At 42.6% G+C, this 11907-nt stretch overlaps 1 protein-coding gene across 3 annotated transcripts in view; it reads left to right on the top strand.

The window, feature by feature from the left end:
• The first annotated feature begins 659 nt into the window (after positions 1–659).
• Positions 660–11907, top strand: part of COL12A1 (collagen type XII alpha 1 chain) — a 101291-nt gene continuing 90043 nt past the window's right edge. The window contains exons 1-3 of one of the 3 annotated variants that reach the window (XM_031052759.2): positions 660–935; positions 3514–3621; positions 11755–11871. In XM_031052759.2, the coding sequence (XP_030908619.2) occupies positions 3549–3621; positions 11755–11871 (190 nt within the window). In that variant the 5' untranslated portion in view covers positions 660–935; positions 3514–3548. The remainder of the gene's footprint in view (positions 936–3513; positions 3622–11754; positions 11872–11907) is intronic. The other 2 variants (XM_031052757.2, XM_031052758.2) reach the window with 2 other exon arrangements.

Below are 11907 nucleotides of genomic sequence, written 5' to 3'. Positions count from 1 at the left end.
TGCAAGGGAGAAGGCTGTGGGGACTCTACACCCTGTCTCCTCTGGCCCGGGGAGCTGCAACGGCCCCGCTACCAGCGGCACTCGAAACGACACACCTATAAGCTAATGGGGGTGGTTTAATTTATGTAGGAGGTACGGGATGAAGGCCAGACACACCTGAACGGTGTCAAAATGACTACGTTCTTCTGCCCCTAAGGCTGCCGGCAGCGGCACCGGCGCTACCCGCGCTTAGCTGCACGGCTGTCCCGGGGAACGGCCCCGGGGAAGGAGTCAGTGAGGGGGGAAACACGGGGACTGCGTGGAAGCCCCCGCTCGGGAACACCTTCCGCGCCGTCCCTCGAAGCCGTACCCAGAGACTCAGTTTTTCCACTGCCCTCCGTGTCCCCCGCCTTTGGGAAGCCGAGGAGGAGGAGAAGAAGGGAGGGGGCGGCGGGCCGAGCCCCTGCCTCCGGGCGCACTGCCGCGGCGGCCGCCCGCCTCATGCCGCAGGAATGTGCGGAGGTATGCGCCAGTTTCCAGAAGTGGATCCCCTTCCTTGCTGGAGTAGAGCAGCGCATATATCACCCGGTGGCAGCAGTCCACCTTCCCTGCAGTTTCGTAACCGCTTACGAGGGTAAACTGAGAGTTGGGAACAGCCCTCTATTAAGTAGCAGATTGAGAAGAGGTTCTTCCCACTTGGAGAAGGCAAGTCTTCCCAGACAGACCCCTCGCATTGGGAGCTACAGTAATCCAGGCGCCTCCTCTGTGCTCATCTATTGCCGCTGCTTCTCCTCCTCCTCCGCCGCCGCTGCTACTTGCTGCTCCCTCCACAAGGTGCCTCCGGAGCTTCATCCTTTCTTCTCCCTTTATCCAGGTTCGACGGCTGCTGCTGCTGCAGGCACCGCCGGAGGAGCTACCCTGCCACCGGCTCCGGCCCCCTGCAGCCGCCCTAGAAGGTCTGTGCCAGCGCAGGAGAAGGGACCCCCTGCCTTCCCCTCGGCCGACCCCTTCTGCCTGCACGTACCCACCACGCACACAGCTCCTTCTTATAAGCTTTATGGCTGAGGCTGGCAGTGCCGGGCTGAAGGCTGGCACATAAAGGTGGAAAGAGCATCTGTGTGTCTCTGCGTGTGCGGGCTGGGCATGCCAGCGCCGGCTTGCGGGCGTGAGGCCGGAGAGGTGGAGGAGAGGAGCAGAGCGAAGCGCCCTGAGGGGCTGCTGGCTATCAAGACCCAGGAAGGGCATGGGGGAACCCGGCGGTGGCGGTGTCCCGGCCGCGGTGGCTCCCTCCGGTGGGAAGCTCCGGGCGGAGCCTGGTGTCAGCGCCCGGCGCGCCTGCAGGCACGCTACTTGCTGCGGCTTTGGCAGGAGCTCTCGCTTCCGTCCCTTGTGTGTACAGCTGCCGGTGATGCTTTCTCCTCTTTCCAAGGTGGTTTTTTAATGCCTTTGATAGGTAGTGGTTTTTGGTTGTTGTATTTTTTTTTGTTTTTCCTGTGTAGTTTTCGTTTATGTTGCTTTTTCTGCTCGAAAGAGGTAAGCGTTGTGCACTGTGCGGTTTGGATATGCTTTGGCTAAGCTTTTGTAGGCTGAATTAGTGTGAGGTTGGTCTGGCATTGGTGAAAGACGTGTTTGGGTTTTTTTTGTTATTATTATTATTTGTTTAGAAGTGGTTTCTAAGATCATTGAGAAAACCTTTAGTCCTGACACAGTCTGCTTGTGTCCCTGCTGAGCCAGAAAGAGGATCTTCCCTCCGCTGCATCCAAGCTTCTGCACGCCTAAATTTGCGAGATTAAAACAGAGTGATTTTAGGTGGGCGAATGAATGCTTTGGCTGAGATGTTTTATATTTCGACAGAAAAATATGTATCGGAAATGGCAGACCTGCAGCAGTAGTCAACTTTTAGGTGCCTTTATGAGCTGATTAATTTCTGTTGCTCTTCAAAAGGATCAAAAGATGGCACTCCAAGCCCACACGACATTTCCATGACAAAAGTCAGTTTATGTTGAGTTTAGGCAATCCTTAAACTCGCTGCAGAACACAGTAGATATGCTCAGGGATTCCTGTTTCCCACACAGAACAGTGATCTGATTTTGGAACGTTTGGGATAATTTAATGCTAACCATGGTATTTCTTGTGTTAGTGTCAGGGAGTTGTTAACATCAGTATTACTCTTCTGTTTAGCCACTGGAAGTATTACTGGACTGAAACCATTGCTTAGTTTTTCTTCAGGCTCTTGGTGTTTTTATCTGCAGCACAGGCATTTGGCTCAGGCAAGTACATACAGCTGCCTGGCAGAAACCTGTTAAGTTCAGTGAGAAATTCTTGGATCTCCATAGCATCTCCTCACTAAATGTGCCTTGCTGGTTAGTTCTCTAGATGGCAGAAGGATATTATTTCCCCTTTCAGCTATTTCTGCAGACTAATGATTTATGTATGTTTCTCTTGTTTTGCTCTTGGCACATTCCTGATAAAATCTGTTGCCTAATTGCTTTTGGAATTCTCTTTCCTCCAGCCTAATTATGATATGTGATGCATTTATGGATTTTATTCAAATAAATTACCCCTCCCCTACTTTCCACAATAGAAAACCCCAAACTTCATAAACACTTACATGCATATGCAATGAGGACTGTTTGTATTAACCTTTACTTAGACAAGCAAATAATCTGGAAGTTTTACTGGGGTAATGTGGGAGTAATTTGAGGTGACCTAGAACGTATAGTTATGAAGGTAGAGATGCTTGCAATTGGGACCACTAATTTGGCCTAATCCCACCTATTTTGCTAGACAACCTGTAGTGGTGGCAAGACTCTTTCACCTGCCTGCTTTTTATAGTGTATTTTAAATCTATTTTCTCTCAGGACATGTAAATGAATTATCAGATGTTGAAACATCGTGGCTAGACAGATGTGTCAGGTTTCAGTTGTGTGTTGCACACACTTCTGTATAATCTATTTCAGACCAAGAAATGAATAGCATATTTGTGAGCAGAACCCCTCAAAAAAAGTTTTATTACAGTTTCCAAACTGCCTTGAGACCACTAAAACACAGCTAAGTAAGTGCTTTAACAGTTATGAAAAAGGAGCCGAATGAAATCTCCAGCTGAAAGAGACATTTAGTTGATCCAAGGCAGGAATGACCTCTGAATTAGCTATCATCACACATGGCGATGAAGTCATGGAGCTCCCTCCTGGCTCCTGCCTGGGCAAAGGCATGGATCTTCATTGCGCTTCCCTGATCAAATTAATCCCAACTAGGTTAAAGCTGTGTGTGCTCCCTGAGATTGGAAAGGGTTCAGCAACAAAAGGCACAATTATTGTGAGACAAGACTCTCCAGTTAGTCATGCAGATCTGTCATCGTCTTGGACAGCTTTCAAGTCTAGAGGTTTCAACCTGGTCCCGTGGGTGGGGCTGGGGATAAGGGAACAAAGTGAAATCCATGGTTTGTCTTTTTTATGTCTCATGAATACACCCACACAGTCCTCTAATCCACACGTATCATTTCCTTCTCCTTTCTCCCCCCTGTCACTGCAGATTCATTCATGTTGTTGTGATCTGAAAGGGCAGAAATGAAGACAGCGCTCTGCTCGGCAGTCGCTGCTCTGTGTGCAGCCGCCCTCCTCTCCTCCATCGAGGCTGAAGGTAACCTCCCCCCCCGCCCCCTTGCTCCCAGTGTCCTACTGACCAGCAAACCTCCCACCCAGCCTCTGAGCTACGTGCTCTCTCTCTGTTTTTGAGTATAACTGCCTCGCGTTCTCTCTTTCTCTCCTTTAGAGAAATGCTTCTTCTTCCTTGCCCAGCTCCTTCTGTGCTCTGTTTCTCCCGGCTAGTCTGCCGGATGGTAGCTCCCTCTCTATCTCTCTGGTGTGCTGTCCACACCACCTCACAGACAGGACATGGGCCGCCTTGGTGCAGTGCCCGAAGAGCCCACTGCCAGTGGACAGCCTGGCATGGCTGGGGCCTGCAGTGCTGCCCCTATGATGGATAGAGAATGGCCAGGCTCTGCTGTAGTCTCATTTAGTCATGTTGAGAGAGGAAACGGAAAACCCACCACCCAGCAACCCACAGCTTTGAAATAAAATACTCCAACAGAGTCTGGCTCTCTGCGCCTGTATGTTTTGTCCTGGCTGGGACCCCTGCCCCTGCCCTGCTGGCCTGCTGGCTCCCCAGCCTCCCCAGCTTGGCGCGGCGACCCCTCGCTGAGCCCTGGGGTGGCTGGACCCTCCCTTGGGGTGGTTTGGCCTCCATGTTGGTTTTGATTAGGGGGACTGCCACCACCATGGCATGTGGCCTGGGCACCACGGCAGGGTGGCTGTGCCTGGGCCAGGCCTTGCTGTAGCAGTCAGGGCCTCAAGGCTTTGGCATGTATGTGGCGCTGTCACCCCCAGTGAGGCCTTTCTTCTCCTCCTTCTCTTCCTCCTCCTCCTCCTCTTTTCAGAGCCCTTGCCAAGTCTCAGAAGGTTGAGGTCTTTGTCAGCCCATGGCAGTGTCCTGGCTCTGGCTGCAGAGACCCAACATCGGTCTGGGGAGACCCATCATGGACACTATACTCACTACAGCATGGCTCCAAATGGCCTGGCCATGGTGTGTTTGCCTTCCCAGTGGATTAACAGCATGTGTGGTGACAACCTCCCCAGTCACCATTTGTGTGAGCTGTGTGGCTTTGGTCATAGTAAGTGTTTCTGCCAGCAGTGGCTGCCAGGAGAAATAGAGATGCTGAAAATCCTGTGCTGAAATGACTTGCTTGACCTTCGGGATGTGACCATCATAGGGTGAACAGAATCACTGGCTGTGAACTCCTGCGGATTTACTGGAAAAAAAACCCAGAAGCCAGCCAACTGATAATTTTTTTCCCCTTCCTTCTCTTTCTGTATTGAACCGGAACAAGTTCTCTGATCATGGCCTGTGTTAAGCTTCTATGTCTGGACTTGGTCACTTTGGCTGATGGCTTCTAAAAGCATGGCGTGTCAGAGATGTCTCTGGGGCATTTGCTCTCCCAACAGTGTAGTACTTGCTTGGGGCATGCAGATGTAAAGTACACTGGCTTTCTGGAAAAAGATAACATTTCTGCCAGCAGTACAACATCTGGTCACCCTAGGAGAGAATCAGCTTGCTGCCTCCCTCTTGAGCTGCGTTATTGTTGGCTGAGGAACCAAAAAAGGTCATTTGAAGTCATTTTAGAGTTGCATTTGCAGGACTGCCATGCCAGAGAAAGCAAAGAAAGCAATGGGCAGTTTTGATGAAGGAAGGGAGTGGATGTATTTGTGTGTATTTCCCCATGTTAGGAGGGTGCTCACTATGATCTGGAGTAATGTTGCTGTTGTTCTGCACCAGGGATTACGTGTGTGGAGTAGGTTATTTCAAAATGTAAGTGAAGGTGTTTTATTTAGCTATAGTGTTGACTAAATCAGTCATAGCTTGAGTACTGTTAACGAAGCCACAAAAATGTATTTGAAGAAGCACACTGTTATTTAATAATGGCAAAAATAGATGTATTGCCAGACAAGATGGCCAAGCTTTAGCTCTCAGGTTGAAGGATGTGCCATTAGTAAACAAAACTGATCTTGTGAGTTGTAGAGCGCTCCTGGATAGGGCCTCCATTACTCTGCATTCAGAACTGTGTATTAAATAAAATCTCTAGTTCACAGTGATCAGTTTTTAATGAGAAACTTCTTCCAGCTTCAGAGTCTTGAAGTAGGAACAGAAAAATGTCTTGATCAGGAAGTACAGTGAGAAATAGTGGTGCTGAAAATGGAAATTCAAAGGTAGGAGTACCTTAGGATTTGCTCTGGTGGAAATTGCTTTTGTAAAGTTGGTTTTTTTTTTTGTTTGTTTGTTTTTTTTTTTTTTCATTATACTGGTCATTCTCCCTCACAGTTTTAATTTTGTACTTCAATTTTACATCAGTTTGTAAATTGCATGTTGTATCTTATTTGGTTTAGTTCTGGTACCATTACAGCTTAAATGATGCCTGCTGAACTGACTCTCTTCTGTGGACATTTGTCCTTTATTCTATTTTTCCAGCTTTCAGATTACATTATAGCAAATCTCTATCCCACCAGTCAGTTTTCTCTCACTCTCCCCCCCTCTCCATCTTGCTGTCCCCTCCACTTCTCTCTCTCATTTTGTTTTGCTCCTTCGAGTTTCCCTATGGTGTTCACAAGAGATGCAGTTTGAATTTTCTTTTCCTAAGGTGTGGGCAGATATTTGGTGGGATGAAAAAGTGAGAGGAGATATGGCAGAGGGCCTTTTGATGTGATAAAGATTGTTGATACAGGGTGGGAAGAAGGAGTGAAAGCAGAGGGAAGGAAAATATTAGTTCTATTTTTCTGTCTTCCTTCAGCTTTCATTTTTCAGTCTATCCTGGGAGTAGATCTGGTGTTTATCCTATACTGCTGTTCATAGATTCCTAAATCTTCCAGGATGAAACTGTTTCTTCATCAGCATCACAGCTGCTCTGCGAGTACTTCATGAGAGCTGTGCTCTGTTGCTCTTGGCAAGGCAATGAGTGACAGTAATGGTGTCAGAGCTTTTTACACAGACACAGCAACACAGGGGTTTCTAGCTGGACAATCACTGTGGCAGTAGAGGGTGTAAAACCAACATACAGCCTAAATGCATTCATGGCATTTCACTGGAGAAGCTGTTTGTTTACCCTGCCCACAGGGAAGCAAATCTGTTTTCATGCTCAGCATTTTTGCTCTTTTACAGTGAAATTCTTGTTTTATTTTGCAATCCTTCTGACATCTCTCAGCTTAAACTTCTTGTGTATGATGCTATATTTTATGCCGTTTAAAGCATTTTTTGCCTTTTTAGTCCTACACCATAATACTCCAGTGCATTCCCTGTGTGTCCTCATGCCAAGTTTTCTTTCTGTCACTTTATTTTTTTCCATCTGTGTTCACAAAAGCCAGGGAAAAATCTATGTCCTTTCACTAGATAAGATTTCTTTTCATTATCTTCATTATAGTTAAGCCAGGTAGATTAGTATGTGAATATCCTGTTAGTTATAATCTTAAGGTAATGCTGTGATGATGTCTTGGCTTGTGTAGTACTTCGCATTTCCCAGTAATGGGATTTTAAAAGACACAGGAAAGGAATGAGGAAATCGTTGGTTCTGTGTGACCTCACTGAAGCTGTGAAGGTGCTGACTTTTCAATGTAACAAAGCTTCTCATTGTTAAATGAGAAAAAGTTTCTCATGTAACAAAGCTTGTGTTGAGTACATTAATTTTCATTGACTGAATGGTTTAGAGATGATCCGGGATAGTTGAGACTTTTGAAGTTAACTACCTATTTGCTTTGGAACTGGTTGGTGGGACCATTATTTTGTTACCTTTTGGTGTCTGATTTCTATCTTTTGAGAAAGTAGTTGTTGATTTCCAAGTTCCCAAGGAGAGAATCACATAGATTGATGTGTGAAATTGAAATCTGTATATATATGAGGGTGACTATAAGTCCTTGGTTTTTTTGCTGCTAGTTAGAAGCAAAGTTTATACGTGTGTATGTTTAGACACACACATGCACATACATATATATGCACAAACATGTGTAAAAGTTAGTATATATTTATGCATGTGATTTGTGTGTATGCATGCAGTTATGTTTAGTTACGTAAATATAGTTAGAAATACATATATTTAAATGATTTTTTCAAAATACTTATGAGCTATATGAAGAAATTTCATATACATGTATAAAAGTAAAAAATGCAAACATACAGGTGACAATGCTGCTGGGTTGTGATTGCAACGAATATCTAGGAAGGCTGAGAGTCTGTTCTTGACGAAGTACCTAGGCAATAGCTCATTCTTTTTCCTATTCAGATTGGCAGTATTGGCTTTAAAGGAGCTTGCTGAGCATTTGATCTAGTTACTTGTGTCAAATCCATGCTATTTATTAAGAAAATAATGTGTAAGGACTTCTGGCCTCTTCCAGCCTCAGCAGGGCTTATCTTAGTGAGAGCAAGGCTAAGATTATTGTGTAGCTTCCGTGGCCTGTATGTTATGTTAACATGGGCTAACATATTATTTCACATGCTAATTATAGGGAGTCTTTTCCAGTGATGGAATTACAGACTTTTTTTTCCACATAGGGATTGTTGATGGTAGCTGTTTCCAAGTTACACCACTTTGAAGTCTGTTTATAGACTTATATATTTAAATTGCTTATCTTCTGATTATATTTTACTTTCTCTTATGAAGATATTAATTGGGATCCTCTGGCAGTAACATTGTGCTACGTGTTAAAATCTGTAGATTAGGTTTGTATTGCATACAAGCTAGTATAAGACAAACACAGCATAAGAAAGATGCCTTCCTCTATATTTTCTATTTGAGAAAAGATCCTGTTATTATACATGTATACAGGAGTGGCAATGAATTAAGTATATTATATTTGATTTTTTTTGTTTGTTTGTTTTGTTTGCTGTTGTGGTGCATAAAATAGGATATCCAATTGAGGAAGTTATCATAGTTCTAAGAGTGTTGGAAATTGACACTGTGTAAACATTACTGTCATAGAGCAAGATACTTTCTTAATATACTAAAAACCTGTAGGGGAGCCCTAAATTTCTCTGCATCAGCAGTGGAATCACTGTATGAAGGCAATACTATAACACCATTACATGTTACGATCACGGTCCTCTACCTTGACAAGTCAGTGAGAGGTTTGGCATGGATTTTGATGGACACAGGATCAGGTTGATCAGCAGTGTCAATACACTGTAAGCACAGGTACAACTTCACTTATGCAAATAGCCTGACATCAAGACTGCTTGCTTGAGTAAAGCTGCGCTCACACATAAGCCTTTTTAGGTTGCAGTTTTAAGATTTGTCCCTGTAATGGGACAAACTCCCACCACAACCAGGGGCATTTTCTTCCCAGAAGTCTGGTCTGATTCTGTATTACAGATTTATTATTTTTCCACTGGTGAATTCCATTCTGGAAGAAGAATTTTAACACGGTGAAGTAACAGTTGCTCTGTTTGATTATTGCAATAAGTTTTTTATCATCTAAATGTTTTGCTGTACTTCAGATCGACTTACTGCTTTCAATCATATGACCCTGGTTTGGTCTTCATCCTGCAGCTGGTTTCATATGAGTGAAATCTGACCCATGTGACGTTCTGGAGGTTGTTTGAGTATTGAAACCTCACAGGCCATCTGGAAGACATTTTGACAACATTGGATCCAAACTGGCTTTTTTAAACTCAGGCAAAGTTCCTTTCTGGATTTCAAAGGGAGAAGTGTTCAATGATTGAGTTTCATAAGTCAGCCACAGGTTGAGAATGAATGCATTTAAACTGCAACAAAGAAGACCAGGGTTAGGTATTGGGAATAACTTTATGATGAGAAAGACAGTGAGGCATTGGAGTAATTTCTGTGAAGTAATTTCTTTAAGAATGATCTGAGCAAACATGTCATTAATGACATGAGGTGGCTGATCATATCTTGGCTGTGGGATGGATGAGGGGACTTTCTGAGGTCCCCTGCAATGCCATTGCTCTAAAAGGCTGTGAACACCTGGATGAATGGATGCATCACTTCTGTATCAATGTGCTGTTACCTTCCAAGATCCACATCTGAATTTTCATAAAATGGATTAAATTCCTGTCAAATGTTAAAGACTTTTCCTCACAGTCAATTTTTTCAGTTTATCTGGAATCCGGTCATTTGGATATCAACAAGTTGGGCTGCTGCTGTCCTTCAGCAGTTAAAGCCTAAAGTCTCTGCTGCAACATGCCAATTTACTTGCAAGGTTGGTGGCGCTATTTTTTCCATGTACTGAATTTTTTTAAAAGCATGCTCAGGTCAGTTGTCTCTGCCTTTGCATTAAATTTGTCCTGAGCCATTGCTACTGAAACAATATTTTATAATGATATTCTTATCACCTAAGTGTATTTTACTATTAACATGTGTTGCATGATTTTCATACTAAGTAACTATCCTGCTGTCTCTAGCATTGTGATACTCATAAACAGAATGATGAATAGACTATGCATGCAGGTTAATGGTCTAATCTCACTGCCTGTGTATGGACAATAGGAAAAATAACATTTACTTCAGTACTAGCTTATCTATTGTATCAGTATTACAAAGCCATATTATCCTATGTTTGGAAATGACAGGAAATTAAAAGGAAAAAAGATGCCTACACAATTGGTTGCCAGTTTTTTTGAACTCAGTATTACTTATTGCAATTGGACAGTGTCTTTTCCTAAGTATATATTCTAGCATTGATTTCTTTATCTGCTCTTTATATTCAAAACTGAAACAAAATCTGGCACATGATGGAGGTCTTCCATGAAACAGAGAAGATCTGTCTATTAAAAACGCCTGCAAAATGGTCTCACAAGTAGTTAAGGAAAGTATGGCTGAATCTAATCTTACTTTGTAGACCTATTTAAACAATAATATGTAGTACACCTGCCATGCACTGACAGTGAGTCAGTAAAATACTGCATGAATGAGCATGCCAAATTTACAAAGAGAATATCATTATAAAATATTTATGAAACGTCTTTGTGTAATGAACCTTGTACATGGAGGCTTTTGTCCATCGTGGGAAGCTAAAAAATAATAATCAACATTTCATTTACATATGCATGGTGCTACAAAATAGCGTATGAAAACTATTTCTTCCTGTTACTGTTCAGTTATTTCTGTCATCAGCTCCTTCGAGTTTTATTTGCAGTCATTTGTTCAGATCATTGGTGCCCTCTTTGCTGTTTTCTATAAATTCTGTAAAATAAATGTCCATAAATATACTTTGATGTTGTCTTTTCATAATTAACCATTGTGTTGTTTGGAACCATACTGGCATTTTATGTTAAAATGCCACTACTAGTATGGGTACACCTGCTGCAAAGGGAACATGAAAACAACAGTTTACACCTTCGAAATTGTACATCAATCTGGTGTAAACAGGTAGAATCTTATTTTTGTGAACTTTTACATCAGCTCAAATATTTCAGCAAATTGCAGCCAATACAAGTCCCATTTGTTTTCCCCTTAGTTCCTGAATCCTTTGCAGCCATATGCAAAGTATAGTGGCTTCTAGGAACACAGGGGTGGAGCTCTCCATATTTAGAATAAAATGACACATCAGTACATTATTACTGATATACATTTTAAATGTATATTTGATCTAGACCCTAGCAGAAATTGGTTTGCTGAATATTAAATGCATAATATTTTCTTGTATTCTTAAAAATGCTTTTATCTCTGCCGAGTTCCTAGATTCAGTGAAATTGATAAGAAATACAACTATGCAGAGAGTATATTAAAAAGCTGATCAATTCTTTGATGTCTCATTAAGAAGAGTAGTGTGATCTCAATGTCCTAAATGATCTCATGATATTGTAAGCAGGTTATGATTTGGCATGCTTGTACGGATTGCACCCAGCATGTAAAAAAATTTCCTTTAATTGTTATGTGAAATGTTTGCATATGTGGTGATTATCTGTGAACTCATTGTACATGTATCCAAATGTGTTTTCTATTGTGCTTGATTTTGCTGGCCATTCTTGAATGTCTTGGCAACTCAAGAAACATATGTTCTGTGCTGTCCTCTGTAATGCGTATACTCTTTCATGTTTTGTCATATCTTGTCAGCTTTTAATTTTACTCTTTTTCCAACAACATATCTTTATATTTGTTGGAAACAAATTTATGCAAAGACAATTTTAGTAAGCTTTGCTAAAATTATTTTATTTATTCATTTGCCAAAGCTTGTTCAAACTGTTAAACATCCACCTGGTATAAATCTTTTGCAGTTAATCCACCATCAGACTTGAATTTTACAATTATAGATGAACATAATGTTCAAATGTCATGGAAAAGGCCACCAGATGCAATAGTGGGTTACAGGATAACTGTGGTTCCAACAAATGGTGAGTTCTGTAAAATTTTATTATGTCATTACATTT

This window comes from Melopsittacus undulatus, chromosome 3 (assembly GCF_012275295.1).
Source record: "Melopsittacus undulatus isolate bMelUnd1 chromosome 3, bMelUnd1.mat.Z, whole genome shotgun sequence".
NCBI lineage: Eukaryota > Metazoa > Chordata > Aves > Psittaciformes > Psittaculidae > Melopsittacus > Melopsittacus undulatus.
Note: the sequence above shows the minus strand (reverse complement) of the source record. Positions and strands in the feature narration are given on the sequence as shown.